Source organism: Lissotriton helveticus, chromosome 8 (assembly GCF_964261635.1).
Source record: "Lissotriton helveticus chromosome 8, aLisHel1.1, whole genome shotgun sequence".
Taxonomy (NCBI): Eukaryota; Metazoa; Chordata; class Amphibia; order Caudata; family Salamandridae; genus Lissotriton; species Lissotriton helveticus.
In genome coordinates this window covers 1687563034-1687586970 of record NC_136069.1, presented here as the reverse complement: position 1 = coordinate 1687586970, position 23937 = coordinate 1687563034, and the positions used below count along the sequence as shown (strand labels likewise).

The 23937-nt window shown below is 43.7% G+C and overlaps 1 protein-coding gene across 2 annotated transcripts in view; it reads left to right on the top strand.

The window, feature by feature from the left end:
• The window catches only part of LOC144773629 (vomeronasal type-2 receptor 26-like), a 208865-nt gene that overhangs the window by 36760 nt on the left and 148168 nt on the right, over window positions 1-23937 (top strand). For both annotated transcript variants that reach the window (XM_078658775.1, XM_078658776.1), the window contains one exon: window positions 17239-17530. In XM_078658775.1, coding sequence (XP_078514901.1) covers window positions 17239-17530 — 292 coding nt within the window. The remainder of the gene's footprint in view (window positions 1-17238; window positions 17531-23937) is intronic.

Below are 23937 nucleotides of genomic sequence, written 5' to 3'. Positions count from 1 at the left end.
AGTATTTTAAGGGCACTGGGTGCGGTGTATTTTCCAAAGTGTATAAAAAATGGGGCAAATCCATCATTTTGAATAATGCTGCTTTTCCCAGCAGCGTTAGCGGGAGCAGCTCCCAGTGCGCCACATCCTTTCTCAAACGCTCCAGTGGGGGTGCCAAGTTTTTGATGAAGAAATCTGCGGGTTCGGGTGTGATATGGATACCCAGATATTTAAAGGAGTTTTGGGAGACCAGAAGCGGGCATTCTTCAGTGAGGTTTGGCGGGGGTCCCCGCAGCACGTACAAAACAGACTTGGCCCAATTGATAGTGTAGCCCAAGACTTTCCCATAATTGTCGCATATCGCAAGGAGCACCTGGAGGGAGTGCTCAGGGTCTGTCAAATATACCAGGATGTCATCGGCGTAGAGAGACAGACGGTCCTCCCAGCCTTCCATCCACCGGATACCCGTCAGAAAGGGGTCCCCTCTGATCTGCGTAGCCAGGGGCTCCAGCACCAGCGTGGTGACAGGGGGCATCCCTGGCATGTCCCCCTCAACAGAGGGAAACTGTCTGATAAATGTCCGTTAGCCATCATGTGTGCTCGTGGGTTGTGATAAAGGAGGCGGACCCAGGCGCAGAATCTGGGGCCGAACCCTAGGTGGCTAAGAACTGCAAAGAGAAAATTCCACTCCACCATATCGAAGGCCATTCTTGCGTCTAAGGACAGGACCACCGCCGGTGCTGTCAAGTCCTGCGCTTTGGCTATCACCCTGTGGAGGCGTCGGAGATTTAGTGCGGTGTTCCTGTTAGGCATAAAGCTTGACTGATCCGGGTGAATTAAGCGCGGGAGGTGCGCTATAAGTCTTTTGGCTAAAGTTTTTGCAAGAATTTTGGCCTCTGCATTGATCAGGGAGATGGGACGATATGAGGTGCATTCAGTCGGGGGTTTCCCAGGTTTTGGGATAGCCACTATGGTGGCTAACTGCTGGTCAGACGGCAGCGCACCTTGTTCTAGGCTGTCGTTGTACATATTCAGTAAATGCGGGGTGAGGATGGCTGACAACTGTTTAAACAACTCTATTGGGATCCCATTGGGTCCTAGTGCCTTTCCTGACTGTAATGTGCTTATTGCGATGTGTAGTTCCTCCTCTCCAAGGTCAGCCTCCAACTCCATGGAGGCTTCTTGAGTGAGCCTGGGGTTGTCAATGTTACTTATAAAGGCCAAGGTGTCGACTATTTCTTGCGGGTCTGACATCAGTCAGCCCTCATGCGTCCGTAATTGTGCTATGCCCCTGACACCCCGTTCCCGCCTATCCAGCCACGCCAGTAGATTTCCTGCCTTGTCACTGTCGTATATTCTAGTGGCAGTGAGGTTGGACACGGTCTCTATTCGCAGGTGATCTCTATACTGTTGTTGTTTAAGGTGCAACACATGTGCTGAGGATGGGGGGGATCTGCTGAGTATTGTGTCTCGGCCAAATGTAATTCCAGCTCTAAGTTTAGCAACTCTTCCTGTTTGCTTTGCTTATAATCGGTGATGGAGACTATGGCCTGCCCCCTAATAACTGCCTTAACCCCTTCGACGCTCATGACGAGCTCAGTTCGTCATGGAGTTTCCATTGATTTCAATGGTCCTCCTAGCACACCCCTTAGCATCCAAGTGGTTAAAGGCTTCCCACAAAATTGATGGGGAGCTGGCGGAAGTTGTGTTTTCTGTGAAGAAATGTTTTGTAGCCTTACTGATTTCCTTACGTATTTTTGGAACCTGTAGATACCCAGGGTAGATGGGGTACATTCTGTGAGTCGTGTGATGTAATGAGACAGTAAGCATTACTGGGGAGTTGCCCGAGATGCCTCTAGGCTTGATTGTTACATCTATGACCCCGCTTGATTTTACCTCCTAGGCCGTGTACGTTCCACGTAAGCAATGTCAGGGGGGCAATTGGTGCGCCAGAGGTCGCCTCTGTAATGCTTTCAACTGGGGTTAATGTCGCCATGGGTGCAGTATGGAGGGTGTGTGTAGTTTATTATTTCCATGTAATGTGTACCTCTCGCAGCCTGTGGGTGTGATATGCGCAAATCATTGCCATAACATACAAAAACCAAAAAAAGATTCAAAGCCCGAACCTCACTACCTTGTAATCCCCCCCCCCCGCCCGACGGGCTTCTAACTGCCCGCCAACCCAACTTAGCAGAGTGCACAATCCCAACCCCGAAGAGTGTACTTGCATGAGGGGGTAAGAAGTCCAGTGAGAAGTGCAGTCCTTCCCCTTTCCCTTTAGTCTGCTGCAGCCCAGTGCTCTAAACGGTCAAGCTGCATCTCAGTCCAGGTTCGTGCTCTATATTCCAAATGTTTTCGAGCTGTCAGCTTCACCCATGTCCGAGGCCCTCGTCTTGGGTGTGTTGCAGATCATCTTCGTCTGACCGTCTGTTCCTGCCCGCTCATGTCATCACTCTTTATGCGGTGACGTTGGTTCCCATTCCCGCGTCGTGGTCCCTCTGTTCGGCGCCAGCCCTCCAGCCAGTCGGATGCCTCCTCCGGTATCTCGAAAAACCATGTTTTGCCTTCCGCCACCACTCTGAGTTTTGCTGGGAATAGCATTGCATAGGGAAGACCTTTGGCTCGTAGTTCCTTCTTAATTTCTAAGAAACTGCGGCGAAGTTTGGAGACCGCCGTCGTGTAATCAGGGAAAAAATACACGGTGGAGTTCTGGAGTCGGATCGGTGGGGCCACTCTGGCCGTTTGTAGTATGGCGTCGCGATCGCGAAAGTTAAATAAGCGGGCAAGCACGGTCTGGGGGGTGTTCCCTGCTTCGGTTGACCTCCCGACACTCGGTGGGCCCTTTCCACTGAGAAGAAGGCTGATAGCCCTTTTGGTTGTAGCCGAGTTTTAATAAGGTCCTCCACATAGAGATCCATGGCCTGTTTCCCTTTAGATTCCGGAATTCCGAGGATTCGGACGTTGTTTCTTCAGGAGTGTCCTTCTTGGTCGTCCAGCTTGCCCGCTATTAATTTATTCTCAGCTTCGAGTCGGGATACTGTCTTTCGCAGGGAAGCAGTGTCGGACGTCAGGGTTGTTGTGACTTGCTCGACTTCCATGACGCGGGCTGACATTTTCTGAAAATCGGCTCGTAAGAGGGTTACATCTGAGGAGATGGTACCCACCGTGGTCTGGACGCCGGTGAGGGATGCCATAATGTCCTCTAATGTAACTTTTTTGGAGCCCCCGTCCCCGGGGACTGCTTCTGAAGAACCATTTTTCTCCGGCAGAGGCGGAAAGTCTTTGTTATAGGCATATTTGTCTAGCCTTGTTTGTGCGTTCTGATTACGTGGGCCTCAGCCTGACATGGCGTCGACTGCGTTCGGTGGGGCACTTTGTCGCGGTGTGCAGTGTTATTCCTGAAATAATTGGTCCCCGCAGCCCGGTCAGTCACTTAGGGCTTCTATGGTATGAGGTGGGGGGGGCATTTGATGTTTAGGTCGGTTACTACCGGCCGCCAGGCCTCTTCCCCGGGTCGATATCAGGGTTCCAGCCCCACAATCAGTGAGTGGGGTAAGGGGGGGCGCCATCCTGCTGGCCCCCCATGAGCGTAGGCGCCAGCCCCCCAACCTCCGCCGGGGTGCGGGCCGCTATGTCTTCGTTCCGGCGAGGCCCGGGGGACTCAGAATCTACAGTCCCCGGATGTCTCTCTAACAGCAGGCCTCACCTCGATGGTAGCCCCCACCAGGACCCACCCGTCCCGCTGTACCTCACCCGGAAGTGCCCTCAGCCGTGCCCTTGTGTCGCCAGGCCCACCTCTGCTGTCGCGACGGGAGCTGGGTTCAGGCTGAAACTTAGTCCCGGCAGCCGCCCGCTCTGTAGGCCTCCGGCTGTCGTTCCTTACTGCTCACGAACCCGGCTTCGGATCGTGACCGGAGTTTTTCTTGCGGCTGCCGCTTGGCTCCAGGCCTCAGGGCGAGCTCTCGGGGTGCATTAATTGTCGGATTTCATGCCCGGATTGGCGTGGGAGGCCGCTGTCTCACCGGAGCTCCCTCAGGCAGCAGCCATTCCAGTCGGCCACTAGCCACGCCCCCAAATAAGTCCCTTTTTGAATGGAGAGTTGTTGTAGAACCTGTGGTTGGCTAGACATATTGCTTGACGTTCTGCAGTATGAGTTGGAGTACATTTACGACAAGTGTGGTATCTTTTTTACTGTAATAACTTTAGAAGTTTCGTTTGTGAGTAGAACTGGCCTTACGCTATTTTGGGTGGGTGTTTTTCCCTCCTTAAACCATCCCTTAACCCTCCCTTCCCTCCTCTTTACCACTTGGCATGCCCTTCCTGTTTTGTTGAAAGTATTCTCTTCCCTCCGTCCCTCCAACATTTACTATAGAAACGTAGGAGTATGTCTTGGGAGTGCTTCGCAGCCCGGCGTAAATCACTGCACAGAAAAGATGAGCGAGGTGGAGATCAGTGAGGTGGAGATCTCTGCACAGAGGTTTCTGAATAGCATTTATAAGTAGTAAACTAGTAGGAGTATTGTAGCAGTACTAAACATAATACAACAGGCAGTTTATGAGCAAGCCATCATGTCTCAAGAGTGGATATGAGAGTGCAGATGAGTTGCACGTGTTTGTTAGTTGTTAGTACCTGAATACATTTTAAGTGGCTGTTACATGCTGATTCTCAGTTGTTCCTAATAGTACAGTGCTACTTAATAAGAAGTGTGTCCTGCTGGTTATTGATAAGAAGGTGCAACACTGAGCAGCTCCACTAATGCTCATTGCAATTGCTTATTCTCGGTTATGTATCATATGACAATGGATTAGTCCTATGTAAATATAGGAATTATTTGCATCGTTATTGAAAGCTGCTATCATTCCTATCAAAAGGCTTAAGGGTGGGAGGTGTATGCATATAATTTGGGGTGAATTTATTGGTCTTCATCTTCTATAAAGCATGGGCTACACCAGCATTCTTCATCTTACCTGCCTGTGACATTGCGACTGCAGATTTGCACAACTGATCCAATTTGATTCTGTCTTAAGAAAAAGTAAGTGTTATATTTTATGCAATGATTTTTATTAAGTAATCGTATAAACAAATACAATTAAATTGAATGTGCTGTTCCAGGGATGGTATGATCTTCATAAAGCTCAGATAAGAACATAATACGGGTAACAGTGATATTTGCTAAATGTAATATATTAAGTGCCATTTTTATGGCCAAGGGATATATGTCGGAACAGCACAGGCATTTTTTCTGCATGCCTTTACAATGTGGTCCGAACCCTGAACGTATCTTTACAACACATTCAATTAACCCGCAAGTTGTTACAACGATTTCCCTTAAGGAAAGTATTGGAGTTGGAACAGTATCATTTACTATTCCACCTCTAGCCTGTAGGAAAGCCTCCAGTAGGGAAAGTGTGGGACTGATATGGCAACTGATTTTAACGACTTGCAGGGTAAATTAACGCGTTCTAAAGACGTGTTTGTGGTTCAAACCACATTGTAAAGGCACAGCCTGGTTCGAGCCACAGAGTAAAGGTTGTGTCCCATGGCCAAGTCAAGCATTGCAGAGCAGAGCAGCAAGTCACCTTGCTGCGCTTTGCTGCACTGCATGACAGGTGAAGGGCAGGAATGCATCGTATTTAAGTCAGTATGGTGCATTCCTGCCTTTTCCCCTCTGCTGGAGCCCTTTTGGCTGCCTAGCGCCAATGCAGACACCCTTCCACCATGGGGCAAGAGTGCCTGCATTGTAAGGAGGACTGTTTTGTGCAGAAAGGTGCCCCGTCCTACATAAAAAACAATCCATTGAGCCTTTTTCCTCTTACTATGTGTGCTGCAGAATGAGAAAAAGACGAGGCAAAATAAACGAATTTCTCCTCATTACGCCTCACCTGTGGAGGTATAGGATTTTGATGCATTCCCAGATCTACCACTTCTGTTAAATCTGGGAATCCATGGATGTTGCGAAGGAACACCATGCAACGCCCAAGGAAACTCTTCAATGGCACAGACTAGTGCAACACAGCAATTTACTCACCTATCTACTCTTCATATGCAAAGTGCCATTGCTTAAGCTACTTACCATGCCTGGGTACATGCAAGTTATCAGTTTGGACTGGCTAGAATTGGTCACCACCAAGGACAATATTTGCCATTCACAAGGTTCTTCTAGGAAACATGGGTACAGTTCCTTCAAAGAGTTTCTAAGGCGGTGGTATTTTTATTTATTTATTAAGGAGTTTTATATAGCGCTATCCGGACCCGAGTGTATTTGAGCGCTTCACAACAGTTTTTGAGCAAGATTCATACAATAAGCAGTATTCTACATATAGGTACAGTCCAAGTGTGCTGGGCAGAAGTGAGGTAGTACGTGAGTCCTGAGATAACCTCATAGAGTGCACGTTGTCTTGGGGTTGAACCAATTAAGGGGGAGGAGCAGTTGGGGGTCGAATAGCAGGGAGGAGGTAAGTCTTGGAGCTACAATGTCTGGAAGAGTTGACGAGCAGGGAATAGCGTTTGATGGCGGCTATCCATTCGGGAGGGAGCGGTTGAAGAAAAGGACTTTAAGTTGTGTTTTAAATTTTGTGTAGGACGAGATAGTCCTGATACCGACTGGGATGGCATTCCAGATTTTGGGCGCGTTTCTAGCGAAGGACAGTGCAGCAGTATTTTTCTGTGCGTGTTTTCATAGGGATGAGTAGTTGTGTAGTAGAGCTGCAGAGGTTCCTTGTCTGACCAGCCTTCTTGAGTTTGACAGCCGAATACTCAGGTTTTCCTGTGTGCAGGGCTTTGTGTGTGAGGCAGGCAATTCTGTACCTGGCACGCATTTCGATTGGGAGCCATATTCGTTCTCTGAGTGCTGGTGAGATGTGGTCGTATTTCCTGATTCCACTTACCATTCTTGCTGCTGCGTTGAGAGTAGTTTTGAGGGGAGCTAGATGAGATTTTGTTGTACCAATGAGGGTGGCATTCCCATAGTCGAGTCTGGATAACAACAGTGATTGGGTGGCTTGTTTGAGGTCGTTGGATGTGTTGAATGGTTTTATTTTGTTAAGTAACTTCAGGTTGATGAAGGCACTCTTTGCGGAGTTCTTGATTTGTTTGGCCATGTAAAGTTTTGAGACTAGGGTAATTCCTAATGATTTAACAGAGTGGGTCAGAGTGTGATTGCCGTTAAGAGCATCCAAAGCTTTTAGCCTTTCTGAAATATGAGGGTTCTCCTCTTTGTTGGAGATGAGGAGTATTTCGGTTTTGTCTTGGTTGAGTTTTAAGTGGTTAAGAGACAGCCAATGTTGGATTTCTTTTAGAGTGACATTTAGTCTGTGAATGTCATGAATGGAAGAGGTTTCGAGATAGATTTGGGTGTGATCTGCATAGAGGTAGAAAGGGATGTTAGCATTTTTGAGTAGGGTGGTAAGGGGTTCCATGTATATGTTGAACAGTTGAGGTGAGAGGACTGAACTTTGGGGGATGACCCTGTTGACTGGGTGTAGGTCAGAGGTGAAGTTTTGTTTGTAATCCTTTGTGAGCGGCTTTGTAAGAAGGAGGAGAACCAGCGTAGGACCACCTCATCAGCTGTAAAGCCTTGATGAGAAGTTGATCAACTGTGTCAAAGGCTGCCGATAGGTCTAAGAGAATTAGGAGGCAACATTGGTCGGTATTGAGGAATTTGTGGATGTCATCTGTGATATTAAGGACAGCGGTCTCGGTGCTGTAGCCTTTTCTGAAACCCGATTGGTGGGTGTCAAGAAGGTTGTTGTTATCCATGTGCTGAGTCAGTTGTTGGAGGAAGCATTTTGCAAGGATTTTGAATAGGAAGGGGAGATTGGAGACGGGTATGTTAGTACCGTCATGGTGCTGGCGGTGGCACAATTCAGATAGTCAACTATTGACATAAAATGTTTGTCAATGTGACTAGACTTTTTTTCCCCCAATTGCCTAACAAGACCTACCTCATTGTCAAGGCCAATCTGAGGTTCCTAATAAAGAGGAGTACATCCCTATAATTCCAAACTTTTCAGCCAGGCTCCTCCACACCAATCAAGCGCATTGGACTGTATGGATTTCATTAATCGTCCGGTTAGGTTTAAGTTAAATTGCCACATGAAGTGGCATTGGAGCAGCCAATCCTACCCAGGCAATGTGGGGGTGTTTTGGAGGAATTCAAAATAATTCTCCTAGCTAACACCTGTTTCTAGGAGAATTAGTTCTTGACGCAAAGGACAGCCTGGCTATGTTAGTAGACTGGGCTTCCGGCCACAAACTATGGGTGTTTGCACTGTAACTCCTCAGTACTAACTCCTTGATGCAAAGCAGCATAAACCATTTTTTTGCATCTCTCCAGTTCAAAACTAAATTTTGCTGTGGAAAGTAAGTGCCAGCATATAGCTCTGCATGACTTTGATTGAATGAATGGTAAGATTTCTAAAGCATACAGTTACTGCGAGAATGTCCCGGCGCTGAGGCAGACTGCCAATGAAGGGTATCAAACAACCCTACAGTCTAGATGTGTTTTCAGTTGTGTGCAGAGTGAGTTCTTCTCTGGGATGCACCTACCAGGGAGGGGGCGATTGTTGCACTTCTTGGCTGTCAAAACAACAGGTGTACGGGATAGCCAACAACTGGGCAGACTGTGATCGCAGACAGTACTCAACAATTCTTTTGGACAGGTATTTGGGCCCTGTCTTATTTAAGGTGGCTTGTGCTTCGTCAACACTATGAACATAACCCTTTTTTCACCGGTGGCCAGTGCAATTGGACATGGTAGTAGGTGATTGAGGCCTGCTTGGGAAGTTTAAACAGCAGGTGAATTGCCAAATTCTAAAGGATTTGCAGTTATTGGATTAGGAAGTCGGGCACTCCTAGGTACAGAGTGTTTTGCGTAGTCCAGTCTGGAGAGGATTAATGCCTGGGCTACTGTTTTCTGGATTTACTAGGGCAGAAGTGTAAGAAATGTTCTCCACATCCTCAGTATCCAAGAGTAGATTTTACCTGCTGCTGAGATCTGGGTGTTAAAGGATAGCAAGCATAAGTAAAGTGGAAACTTGGCACTGCTGATGGTAGACATGATGTTTTTTGTCCAGTGATTGGATAGACACTTCTTTATTGTAATTCCAATAAAGTCAAAGTGCTGGAGGAAGCCAAAACATACAAAATGCAATGCAATACTGCTCAGTGCAGACAATTAAACAACAATATTGGCTGTCAAAGAAATGTTTTAATTGAAAAAATGACAGACTCCAGAGCTTGCACAGTTACCCTTCTTGTAATCCATAATTAATCACATATGTGACTTTAAAAAGATATATGAATATAATATTAGCCAAAAGGTATCATTAAAACAAGTCCACCTTTGCAGTAATGAACGCCACTAAAATATAGTTGTTATCCAGCAGCTTCAAAAGCACCAGGGATAAGTGATTTTATGAAACTATGTACAATTATGTCGCTATAATTGCTTGCATTGGAAAGCATTTATTAATTTCGAAGTACTCGCTTCTTAAGGCAGACCAGGGAGTATAAAAGTAGCAACACCAGGACGATGGAAGATATAAATGCCAGAACCACTGATTCAAGTGCCTTGTTACAAAACCAGGTCACTCATAATACTCTTAAAATTCTGAATTTATAAAGTGCCTACCACTTGTAAAATTGTATTTTATAACTGAATCATTAGTTATGACTGTCCGACTCAATGTTACAAAGATATAAGGATGAAACACAGAGTCAGTCTCGCTGACTACAGGCCTGGGAGGAGCCGGTAAGGTGCGTAATCTGCTGTCTCTTTTAGAAGAAATATGACATTTGATTATTTGCAATTCTGGTTCTCATTGTGCCATATGAAATAAGGTACCACATGACATAAACCGTGACCCAGAGCTGAAAACCATCTTCTGCCTAAGGAAAGTACCAGCAATAGAGAATAGAAGAATGTCTGCAGCTCCCTCTGGGTTGGCTGTGTCTCTGGTCCTTCAGTGGTTTTCCTGTGCTATGGTGAGCACTCTCCAGGAGATATGCAGACTCCCCAGGTGGACACAAGAGTCTGTCTCTAAAGAGGGAGACATCATCATAGGAGGGGTCTTCGCGATTCACTCAGGATATATCTATAGAGAGCTGGCGTTTGAGGAGGAGCCGAAGCCACTGACCTGTGAAGGGTAAGTGCAGCCTATTCCAGGATGTATAGATGTGTGTATTACAGTATCTACAGAAGTGTCACAGCTGGAACTCTGTGAGGGATAAGAACAGTTTATTACAGTATGTAAAGAAGTGTCACAACTAATGTCCTGACAGGGGTAAGAACAGTTTATTACAGTAAGCATAGAAGTGTCACAGCCATTATCATGTGAAGAGTAAGAACAGTGTATTACACTATGTATAGAAGTGTCACAGCTGATGTCCTGGCAGGGGTAAGAACAGTTTATTACAGAATGTGTAGAAGTGTCACAGCAGATACCCTGTGAGGGTTACAAACAGTTTATTACAGTATATACAGAAGGGCCACAGCTCATGTCCTGGGAGGGGTAAGAACAATGGATTACAGTATGTATAGAAGTGTCACAGCTGATGTACTTTGAGGAATCAGAACCAATATTACAGTACGTATAGATGTTTCACAGTTGATATCCTGTGAGAGTTTAGAACAGTTTACTACAGTATGTGCAGAAGTGTCACAGCTGAAGCCCTATCATGGATAAGAACAATTTATTGAAACATGTTTACAACTGTCATAGGTGATATCTTATAAAGGGTAACAACAATTTTATTACAGTATGCAGAGATATGTCACAGCTGATGTCCGGTGCAAATAAAAACAGTTTATTACAGTATGTACAGAGGTGTTACAGAACATATCCTGTGAGGGATGCGAACAGTTTATTACATAATCGTTAGAGTCACAGTGGATATCCTGTGAGTGGACGATCATCTGCGATTGTGCACACACGGGTATGATATCGCTCTGACCTGGAACACTTTGATAGCTTATGAAGCATAGTAGTTAGACCTTGCTGTAACGCAGGATATCTTAGACTATCTGGAAACTTTTCACATCAAGCAAATAGTGATGGGCCCTACCCATAAGTTGGGACATTTGCTTGATCCTTTGTTCCCCAATCTTTCAGATATTATCTTTGGGGAATCTACGGCGGTTCCATGGTCCGACCATTTCTTACTTTCTTTTAGCTGGACTTCACTTGAATTCCTTCCACCCTCTGCCAAAACTAAAAAATTTGGTTGTACCTGGTCCAAACTTCCGGTTAGGGAGTGGGCGTCCTATCTCAGAAATACGATTCCAGTGACTCATCTGGATCCTGGGGTAACAAATGAGAACTTTAATAACTGGGTGGAGGACTCTTTGGATATTGTTCTCCTGAAAAAAGAGGTTTGTCATCGAATAGGCTCCAATAAGAAACCATGGTACATACACAATCGAAGACAGTTAAAACAGTCTTGTAAGGAAGCAGAGAGGAAATGGAGGAAGGAATTCTCAGAACCCAGTAAGAGCTTTTATAGGAAAGGTATGAAGCTCTATAAAAATGAAATAAAAACTGCCCAATCTAGGTATTATCAGGAAAAAATTACTTTAGCCTCAAATTCCCCTTCAGAATTTTTTTAAATCGTGAAATCACTTCTCACTCTCCCTGCTTTTATTAATGTTGATGATAATGCCCAAGGCCGATGTGAGGAGCTAGCTAGCTTTTTCTTTACTAAAATTCATGCCATTTATGCTAGTTTTCAGCACAGGCTATGGATAGTGTGGTTACATTACCTGTGCGACAAGCTATTTTATGTTTCCCCCACCTTACTTTGTTGTTGCTTCAGGATTGCCTACATCAGTTAAAATCGGGATCACCTGTTGATCCAGCCCCCCGGCTACTCTTAATTTAGTATTAGAGATAGTTTGTCGAGTGATATTGGACGTGATGAATGCATCCCTTTCAACGGGACAGGTTCCAGGGCCATGGAAACAAGCTAGAGTTAAAGCTCTGCTTAAGAAAACTAACTTAGATCCCGATGATTGGTCTAATTATCGGCCCAGCTCTCTGCTGCCTGGCTTGAGTAAACTGGCAGAAAGACATGTCAATTCAGTACTCACAAGTTATCGGGAGGAGAATAACCACCTACATCCGACCCAGACCGGCTTTAGGCGATGCCAAGGCACGGAGACTGAATAAATGAATGAATGAATGACTGAATGAATTAATGAATGTGAAATTTATTAAGCGCGGACCAAACCCAAGGGCATCAAGGCGCTCTGTACAGACATGCCTACAGACAAACCAGCATATGTGCTCACAGGAAACAGCCAGGTCGTAAGGGTTTTACAGAAGATTGAATGAGCTTGTTGGCCCGAGAGGGAAACGGGGAGAGAATTCCACACCTTGGCTGCAGCCAGCAAAAAGGCTCTCCCACCCCATCTCATCTTTTTAAATCTGGGAATCGCTAACAGATTTTTATTAACTGACCTGAGGTTTCTGGAGGGTGCATACCTATGGAAGATGTTTTTTTTATGCCCACCGGGCAATGTCCGAAGTATGGGTGAGACATAAGGTTTTAAACAAAACTCTGTGGTCCACTGGGAACCAGTGCAGCGAACAGAGAGAAGATGAGGCCAAAAAATACTTGGGGAGATTCAGCACCAGCCTTGCGGCAGTATTTTGCACCAGTTGAAGGCGGCGTAGCTGACCCTTGTTAATTCCCAGATAGAGGGCGTTACAGTAGTCCAGCCTGGCCAGTGTTAAGGCCACAACCACCTTTTTCCGCGCTTCCAATGACAAAAACTGGGAAATTTTTCTTATGACTCGAATTAGTCCAAAGCATGTGGCCACTGTTCTGAAGACCTGACGAGTCATGGAAAGGCAGTCATCGACCACCACTCCAAGATTCTTTCCATAGGATACAGGAGTAGGACAGGTGCCCAGAGAATCGGGCCACCACTCACTCGACCAGATGTCAGAGTTATCCCCAAAATTCAAGACTGCCGTCTTTTTGGCATTTAATTTAAGGTAATGTTGAACCATCCATGAGGAGACAGCTGTCATACAGTCTTTGAAATTTTTCGCAGAGTCCTTGGCCTTTTGAGTAATAGAAACCATGATTTGAGTGACATCGGCGTTATACAACACCTCCAGGCCAAATGATTTCACCACCCTTGCCAGTGGGGCCACGTAGATATTAAAAAGGGTGGGGCTCAAGGAAGAGCCCTGGGGCACACCACAGACAAGGGGGGAGGACACAGAGTAAAAATTGCCCATTCTAACGGTTTGAGACTGCTGACTGAGGAATGAGGCAAGCAGGTCCAGGGCCAGGCCCCCAACCCCTATCTCCTTAAGACTCTCCACCAGTCTCAAGGGAGACAGGGTGTCAAATGCGGCGGTAAGATCGAGTAAGATAAGGAGAGTGGTATGCCCTCCGTCCACCTGCACTCGGATATTATCCAACACCGTGGTAAGAGCGGTCTCTGTACTATGATCCTGTCTAAACCCATGTTGGTGCAGTTATATGACACCAAGAGGATTCTGAGATCTAGCAATAAACAACTGCTGTCAGTCCCAAAGGTTAAACGGTCTCGGAACGGAGGACGGCTATTCTCCGACAACGCAGCTGGGCTATGGAATCAGCTTCCTGATCCATTCACCTTGAAGATGACCATCTTAGGTTTAGGAAACAGCTGAAGACCTATCTTTTTGCCTGATCTTTGTTGATTGAGTGTGGTGACAGTATGCCCTGGGATGCCCTTTGGGTAGCCATGCACTATATAAGTGCGTATTCATTCATTCATTCAGTGGATTCGACCCTTATTCATATGAGTAAATAGGCCATGACCTCCTTACTTGTAAATGGTGGGTAGAGCTTATTAAATTATGTGTGGACTTTCATGGGGAAAACAAAAACAGTGTATTACAGTACATAATGAAGTGTCATGACTGGTATCTTGTGGGGGTTAAAAGTCTAGAAGTGTCAGATTTGATATCCTGAAAGGGAAAAAACATTGGTTTATTACAGCACATTTAAAAGTGTCACAGCTCGTATCCTGTGATGGGTTAGAACAGTTTTTCACATTCTCATATCTGATATCCTTAAACACTATTGAGAGGCAAAAAAACAAAGTTATCATATAAGAAGTTGTATATTAAACCACAAAAAACTAATGCGTCCATTGCTTGTGTTTGTGTTTTTAATCGTGTTCTTCTTCAGAAAATACAAACAAGCTGAAAACAAGTTGAAAGGGAACATTACAGCACAACATGAGAATACTACACTCAGCCAATGCGTTTTGCCTTATCACAGGCTTCCTCAGGGCAGAAATGAATAGAACGACAATGTAACTAAAACAGTGTTGCAAGGGACAAACATTCATCCAGACTACACTTATTTATAAACTCAATCTGATTGTGCTCCAGATAAGTGTCTGTCCCTTGCGACACTGCTTTTGTTCAGATCTACCTCCATTTCCATTCATCTACCAGGGCTCTAGGCTGTCACACATCGGTCACTTAGCTGAAATGAATGGTCAAAGGCAATGATTAGGCAGACACTAAGTGATAGCTGAATCATCCTCCTAGTGCCATGCTACACGTTCAGCAATCCAAAATACATCCCACTGGTAGTAGCAGTCTGACCCTCTCCATCACACCATGTTCACTCATTGTACATGAACGGGACCGGTAGGCTGCACCCAACCCTTGAGCAGAGAAAACCTCTGTTTAGGTCTGTTAATCCTTAAAAGTCAGTTTGCTGCCACACCACTTTAGATCAACAACCCTGGACAAGGACAGTAGACCCATGTCAGCAAAGAGTGCACACGTGGTCCACCCCTCCAGGTTAGAGAACAGGCTCTGGACCTCAGATTCACCATGGGCAGACCTAGACTTCAGAGCACACAGTGGACGTGCTGGACACCTGGACCAACAAGAACTCAGGATGCCACTGACATACAGTCAGGTCGCTCAGGGTAAGGGCACACACCTATTTACCATGCAGGGGAATATTCCTGTCCAAACAGGCACAGTGGGCTGATACAGTGATTTCCAGTTTGGATCCTAGAGGCCTTAAATTGGTTGGAGTTGCAAAGCATTTCTAGGCTTAAAGTACCATTCTTCAGGTAAAGCATTACTTGTTTAAGTTTCTGAAGACATTCCTTGTTGGTAATCTAGGCAGGGTTTAGATAATTTCTAGCCAGTGTATAAACTCTCTGAGATGAGAGTGATTATGGGTGTCATTTTGATTCAGCAACAGGTGCCGCCCGGTCCTAAGTCTGAGGTGCTGCCGCACCACTAATTGGAAGGTTCACTCCTAAGAAGCTTATTTACAAGTGGAGTTGCGACGCTCCTGCAAAACGCAACGTGGTGCAAGAGTGTCGGAAATCCAATATGAGATTCATGAAACCACGCAAGGCCACTTTGCGTGGCCCTGAGTGGCTTCATAAATTTTGAGTAATGCAACGCAGTAAAAACTGCTGCATTGCATTACTCCGCCCTGGGAAGGCGTTCAATGGGCGCTGCTCCATGCTTTTTGATGAATTCCCAGATTTTGCCGGAGCTGGTAGACCTAGGAAAGCACCAAAAAGTTATGCCTTCTGAGGGGGGGCATAACGAGGGGAAAGATCTTTATTTTTTCTTGTTACTTTCTTTTTCTATGTGTGCTGCATTTTGAAGCCCACATAGAAAGAAGAATATGCCTCTCAGAATTGTTTTTTATGCCTCTCAGGATTATTTTTGTGCAGGAAGGTGCTTCTTCCTGCACAAAAACAATGGTTGCATGCAACGCAGGCACTCTTGCACCATGCTGCAAGGGTGCCTGCATTGGCGCTAGGCAGCCGATTGTGCACCAGCCCTGGTGAAAGGATAGAAATGATAAATTTAAAGGGGTGGGTGTCCTATCAGACCTGTATTGCTTCCACAAGGGCTACATTTAGCTCATGGCTAGTCTAACAAATAAAATCATCCTTGTGTCTCATATTAATCTTTTATTGTTTATTATTTCTATTTAAATATTCATTATTTTAATTTATATTCTTTTTATACATTTTACTTTTCACCATTAAATTAAACATATAACAATAAATAATTACACACTATACATACAGTGCTATACAATGTTGTCCTTTAGTTATTCAGTGAAACAAAATTATCTAACATAAATACACACAATAGCTATATCCAATTGCACAATTTGATCCAATATATCGATAAAATCTTTTAGTTACTGTTTTTCATTTTCATTTTGGAAGAGATATTACGATTAAATGTACCCCAAAGAACACAAGGCAACTAATATTATTGAACAATAAATACACCAAATTAATACTTCACACATGAACTCTCATACAATAATAACAATCACTCATACCTTTCCCAGCCTAGAAATACAATCACTATCCGAACAAAATGGGAAAAGAACTCTGGGGCATATTATCAAGCAGGGCATTAATAATTATCGCCATTTTAGCGGCAGAAAACTGCAGCTAAACCAGCAATAATGGGCTTGATAATATGGCCTTGCGAATTCTAATATAAACCCATGTTCTGGTGTGAACATGGGCTTCTATTGGAATTCTCCAGGGCATATTATCAAGCCCATTATTGCCGCCTTAGCGGCAGTTTTCTGCCGTTAAAACGGCAAGAATTTTAATGCCCTACTTGATAATATGCCCCTTTTTTTTCAACCATTGCTGTTTTGCAGGGTGAGATATTGTTGCTCAGGTCTATGTACGTTTTGGTGGAAAGTATATTAGTAGTCCACCTTCTTCAGAACCACCAAGGGTAACTACTCAGAACTGGTGAGACAGCACAGGGGTATATGGAGGTTAATTGGTATTCCTACTAGGTCTCTCAATGAGATCCAATGTCAGTAGACAGGTTATGTTGTCCTATTTCACAGGACTGAATTGTATCATAAGAGTCTATGTTTCTCCAAGGCAAATGATTCTATGAAGGAAGCTCCTCTGTTGCGGTACACAGTATTTCTTGGCTATTTGTGAGAATTCACTAAAGCATTTTGTGGTATTTTAGAGGTATTACTACTAAGGTACTAAACAATGCAGGTTGTGAATAGGCCCCATTATATATACTTTCCACATATTATATATTGAGAGGAATGAGAAAAATGCAAGCAACACTGTAGATATCCCACATTTACTCCTATTTAAATTGGTATCTGTATTTATATGAGCAATTGATCTTTGTTAATTGACTCCAAAAACTTTGATCAGTTATGTTCATATCACTTTTCTGATCAGTAACCTCAATTTCTCTCCCTATGCCATAGATTCTACGTTCGATACTATCGCGATGTTCTAGCTATGGTGTTTGCAATCAGAGAACTCAACCAAGCCACTGACCTACTACCTAACATCACTCTGGGTTTCCAGATCTTTGACTCCTGCATTTCGATGGACAGAGCCATCAAGGGTACATTGGCACTGCTATCTGGGAACCAGCAGTCTTTTCCTGGATACAGATGTGCAACCCGCCCACAGATGGCTGGAATCATCGGGGAGACATTTGCATTCCTGACGGTCCAAATGGCCAGGATCATGGGAGTCCTTCATTATCCACAGGTAAATGGAATGAGGGGGTAACGGGTAAACTTTACAAGCACATGCCGGAGGTAAATTAATTTATTATGGAAGGATTAGGTTGTGCCACCAGTATTTCTTAAGTGAGACTAATCAATCATAAACTCAGAAAATGTCATTTGAGGTATATAAAGGTTGACCTGCTGGCAGCATTACCATTCACCATGTGACTTAAGAAAAGGCCATACACTAGAGCTGGTATCTCATGATCATTTTGTACACAAGAGGGTAATTGGATTATCATCTTTAGGCAGCTAACTGTCCATGCGTATACATGTAAAACATGAATTTCTCACACAAATTATACATTATACCAGGAAAAAAATGACAAAATTCTACCAACTGTCAGCCAGCTACTGTGTAAAGACTGGCATCCTGAGGGGGGTCAAGGATGGGAAAAAAAAGTTAGATGACCCTGGAAGAGTGAAAAACAGAACAGATTTAGCAGGCAATCAATTCTATAGAAGAGAGTAAGCTGTGTGAACTGACTGAGAAAGGAAGAACTCAAAGTAAGGATTGCATAGGACCCATAGGTACATGTCTCTTTGAGCTCCCTAGTGCCAATCAAGAACAGTATGGTACAATCTGATAGAAAGTGAAAGCAGTTGTGTCTGACAAGAGATTGCCCTAATACCAGTAATGTGTGGAGCTCAAATGTCAGTCAATCATGGCCCTGAAGTAGTGCCCAGAGGTAGAAGCACCGTCTGATTCAGAACTTTGAATCCAACAGGAAAGATATTTCAGGGGATTGCTATGATAGATTTGTAGAGTGATCAATAGATATTCACACTACTCATGAGTGATGGCCATATGCCCTATGTAAGAAATTGGGTTATTAGTTGTTATATAAAGGGGATGGTTAAGTACCCAGCCCAAGTAATATTCACAGTCCTTGTTAGGGTGAACCACTAAAGCCACTAAAAAAACTTGAGCTCAATTCCCTGGTACCTATAGCGGAGAGCAAACCAGCCTAACTAAGAGGAAATATGTCAAGTATTTGTGCAGTACTAAAACAGTAATAAAGTTGAAATGTAAAATTATCAGAAAAAGGAACTAGAAAAGTATAGTAAAGTGTTAAAGAATAATCCTTCGGGGCCCCCTAAGCAGTGACATAAAGGTTCTCTGGGCTAACCTTACCCACCCTGGGCATTTTTAAGATGGCCAAGGTCTTCGGCACACTAAAGATGGACTCTGACAGCTGTGTGTGAGGAGTGTTAAATGATAATCCCAGCAACCTCCCACATCAAACACCAAAATCTAGTTTGTTTCTGCCCCTGAATCCAAAACAGCCCCAGAGACAGAAGTCCGTTATAACATAGATAAGCAGACCTATCATGGAAGCTGTGACACTGTACTGTGAAAAGAGACCCACAGTGATTACAGTCTGACTGGCTGGGAAGACAATAGAATGTGCCTGTCTAAGTGTCGGCTAACATTTTCCTCTGACAGGGAAGGCCTCTTTGAAGTCCCCCTCAATTGTCTTATGAAAAGCTCCAACAGTGCAGTGGTGTGTTGTCACTCTTCATAGAAATACTAGCTAACACCTTTAAAAAGTAAGGAACAGACTGACTAGCACAAGAGAGTGCACTCTCCTCCTTCTTTTATTGCCCACCCTTGGTTCCCTAGAACTACTTGAAAAAGAGAGTGTACCGTATGAAAGGAGTGTTGTATGGGTCTGAAGAGTCTGGACAGAAATTCTTTTGTGGTAGGCGGAATCAGGATCCCACGACATATAAAAGGAACAGGGTTCTAGTTTACACCATGTAAAATTACTATTTATTCAATCACAACCGGAAAGAAATAGATAGGGAGAAATATTAACCTTGTCAATCTTGAGTAGCTGCTTGGTCCAGGATATCATGTTTATACTCAGTTGAACACTCAGTTGAACATCACTGAGTGATTGGTTGTGTCTATACTTAATGAAAAAGTAAAATGAGGGATCCTGCACATTTGCCCAAGTGGCGTTCCAACCAAGAAAGCCAAGATTAAGCATGGGCACGTTATCACATATGTGCCGATCTCCACACATAATAATGTGCTGCACGCGTGAGATAAACACCGTAAGATGCCTACTAGAACACGCTTCTACTGGGTGCTGTTTGACTGAAAACCAGATGGATCCATGAGCATGCTTCCAAAAGCGTGTCGGGTTCCCCAGGGGTAATGCGCTTCAGGCACTGACTAACAACTTTAAGTTCTGTTTTGCAACACGCTTCCACTGTGCCATAAAATGAAAACAAAAGTTCAGCCACCAACACACTTTCAAACGTTTGCAGTTTTCTCCCAGGTAATTCGCTGCTTGCGTGGAATTAAGCACTTAGAAGTACCCCTGTACACATCCTTCCACCGCGTGCTACAAAACGCCAAATGGCAAGAGAAGGAAGTTTTTGAATGAAACTACCTTCTGCACATGTACTTACTGAAACAATTGAACTATATGAAAGAATGCAGCTTTTGCGCGTGTACTCACTGAAACAATTGAACTATATGAAAGAACATGCCTTCTGCGCGTGTACTCACTGAAACTATTGAACTATAGGAAAGAACGCGCCTTTTGCGCGTGTACTCCCTGAAACAATTGAACTATATGAAAAAACGCACCTTCCGCGCGTGTACTCACTGAAACAATTGAACTATATGAAAGAACGTGCCTTTTGTGCGTGTACTCACTGAAACAATTGAACTATATGAAAAAACGCGCCTTCTGCACGTGTACTCACTGAAACAATTGAACTATATGAAAGAACGCGCCTTCCGCGCGTGTACTCACTGAAACAATTGAACTATATGAAAGAACGTGCCTTTTGCGCGTGTACTCACGGAAACAATTGAACTACATAAAAAGAACGCGCCTTCTGCGAGTGTTCTCACTGAAAAAATTAAACTATATGAAAGAACGCGCCTTCTGCACGTGTACTTACTGAAACAATTGGACTATATGAAAGAAAGCGCCTTCTGCGCGTGTACTCACTGAAACAATTGAACTATATGAAAGAACGCGCCTTCCGCGCGTGTACTCACTGAAACAATTTAACTATATGAAAGAACGTGCCTTTTGCGCGTGTACTCACGGAAACAATTGAACTACATAAAAAGAACGCGCCTTCTTCGAGTGTTCTCACTGAAAAAATTAAACTATATGAAAGAACGCGCCTTCTGCGCGTGTACTTACTGAAACAATTGGACTATATGAAAGAAAGCGCCTTCTGTGCGTGTACTCACTGAAGCAATTCAACTATATGAAATATATGGTACCATATACTAGGGGCATATAGGTACGTTAAATATGTCAATTAGGGGTATGCCAACTTCATCTATTTGAAAGGAGGAGCACAGGTACTTTTCCCCTGGGGAAAAGTGACTTTGAGAAGTTTCTAATGTTCTTTTGAAGAGAAGCAAGCAAGAGGTTGTTCTGATGACTGCAGATGTGTGTGGTGAAGGTGGATATTCATGACAATCACTATTGCTTCCGCAACTTAGTTTTTTTTTTACTTGCACCCTCTCCCTTTTCATGTTGCAAGTGCATCGTAATCGCGGCATGGTAGCAACCACAATCTGTTTAACTTGGCCTTGAGCTAGATTTAAAGAAGAGTTTGCATATTCATACGCAGTTACAACATGTTTTTAGGAAGCTATGTCACGCAGGGCAAAATTTGATTCGAGCCAGCCAGTGATTGCAAAAATAGTCTACCCAAAAGTTTCCTACTTAATGCGAGGGGTAACCAGTATTAGATCAAAGGAATTGCCGTATTGATATCACTGCATGTGGCCCAATGACTCAAGCAGAGAAAACCATTCTGTAATCCAACTCCACAGACACAAGCAAACAATAAAACTATAATAACTCACAGCACTCCACTGAGCACTGGATGAAGTCTGGGTCAGTCCCTTGAGGATATTTTTATGACAACAGGAAACCACAACAAATACAACACAAGTGGTCCACAATAAATACCCTGAAAATAACCACAGACACCCATGACTTGGCACCATACAGCCTAGAAGGCAACATCTCAAGACTTATCAATAATGGACCCATATTGAAGACCAAATACTGCACCTACAGACTCAGGCACATCCCGGTGGACCACATTGCTCAAATACTACTTATGTTAATTCTCATTTTTGTATCTGTCTCCCAGGAAGCACGCAATAACTGGTGACAGACCACATACCTTTTTGAAGCTATCAACATATTGAGATCCTTGACTGTATTCTGCAAGTGTAGAACTGGACCAGATGCAGGGAATATATCACTACTTAAATATATATCTACAATTCCCAGGGGGGACTGCAGGAAGATCGGAGAGGTTGTGTTTCACAATTTAATGGGAAGACAGTAAAGATAGTCCTCGCAGGAGTAAAAATGCATCTAAAATACTCTACCCATCTTTCTAATCAGGAAAGGTTTACTGCTAGTCAGATCAGATTACAGGTATCTTTTCAGATCATTTCTTGCATAAATCGTTTTTTCTTTTCACTATCATTATGTTTGGATTTTTTCTCATTCCATTATGACACAAATCTCAAAGGTGACAAGTGTGCCAGCACTGAGGACACATTTGCTTCAATACAAAGTAACATAAGTCACTGTGGGTAATAGTAAAGGCAGGACACGTCTGAATTCCCAGACACTTATTACACTTCCCCATAAAATCAATGAGAAGGCAATTTTGATGTGGATCTATAAAACAACCTGACTGGAGACTGCTCCCTCTGTTCTGAGATTACAAAATATTGAACTCAGATAATACTTCTGTGTACCATCAAAAGATGCTATCCTAAATTTAGAGGTGATAATATATAAAAGTAAGCACACTACAATTCAATCATCAGGTATGAAAATAGCATTAACAGTTCCAATAAATGGTGATGAATACTGTTCTCCTCCACTAAAAGTGTTTGTATTTTAGTAGCAAGTGGTGTACATATGGACCAAGTTAATTCAATTCTCATTTGTCAGATATACATTTAAATTTAAACGGGTAAGCCATTTCAAGTTGGTATACTATGACCTTGCAACAGATTGGGGTATTTGTGCTCCAATACGTAGTGATAAACCTCTCCTTGTCCTGATAAGGATCAATTTTCTGCCAATTGTGAAATCCTCATCAAATCTTGCTACATTTGAACCCAAGATTCTGGGGTAAAGGTTAGCCATGGAAATCATCTATCACAAATTCTGAATATCTTCATACACCTTCTACCTGCCCAGATGCTACTTTCTGACACACCTTTTACTTCAGGGTCTCTACCAACCAAGTCCAATTGAGCTGCCAGTCGGCCTTTGACTGAGTCTTCTATAGTACTACATTAAACCTATTGCAGGCTTGTGTTCACAAATGCTTTAACACCACCATTGTTGAATTAAGACAGGCATTGGGATTAAGACCCACTGTCATATTTTCAGTCTTTTCGTGTATCTTATAAAAGCCTGTTTTGTGTGTTAATACTGGGAGGATGCAAAAGGGGGCTGTCACTAGACCAAAATCCACTGGATGACAGAACTCAAAACTGCTATTGTAAATCAGTGTAAAGCTCCACTAAAGCATTATGGTAAATAGCCCCAGAATTGGCTGACTCTAGACTAGATATATTTGAACGAGTTGCACACCTTATTTACAACAAGTTACTCCGAATTTTTAAACCTTATACATTTTAACGTTGTGTGCTCAGTGGCCAGCCCAAACTGCACTTATGAAACTAAACAACAAACATAATGGCCCCTAACCATTGGCACAGCCTGAATTGCATTTGCAATGTATTCTTCAACTCATGTTCCTCTTATCCATTCTTCAAAACGTTAATTCATTCCATTGATAATCCACTTTTATGTTTAAGAATAATTTTTTTATCTTCATGCAAGGAAAAGCCATGGAGTGAGGAGGACGACTGCGTCCTAGCAGGTAGGAGACGAGTACGAGGAGGGAATTATGAGAGATGTTGCTTTTTAGACAGGGATAGGATGTGCACATGGGAAGGTTGGGAGAAAGGGAATAAGTTATGGGACGTTGTGATGTGTTGGGAAGCACGAAGCGGAAAGGTAAAGATAGAATTGGGAGGACCCTGTTTAAATGGTGGGGATTGAGCGAAGGAACAGATGAAGGCTGCAAGCAGTCGGGGTGAATGCATGGTAATTAGTTACCGTGTGTTAGGAAGTCACTCATGTGAATTTTACAAAACGGGGTTTGAGCATGATGGAGACACTAGGCAGAATAAAAAGAATGCATTTCAGTTAAATTATGGAGATTAAGAAGAGAGGTCAACTTTAAGCATAATATGCTGTTGTATTTGTTCACTTAGATAGACTGTTGTAATACTAAAGTATGTGCAATTGTTATTTTCAGTTTTCCCTGACGAAGGGCCCCAGAGGCCCGAAATGCATT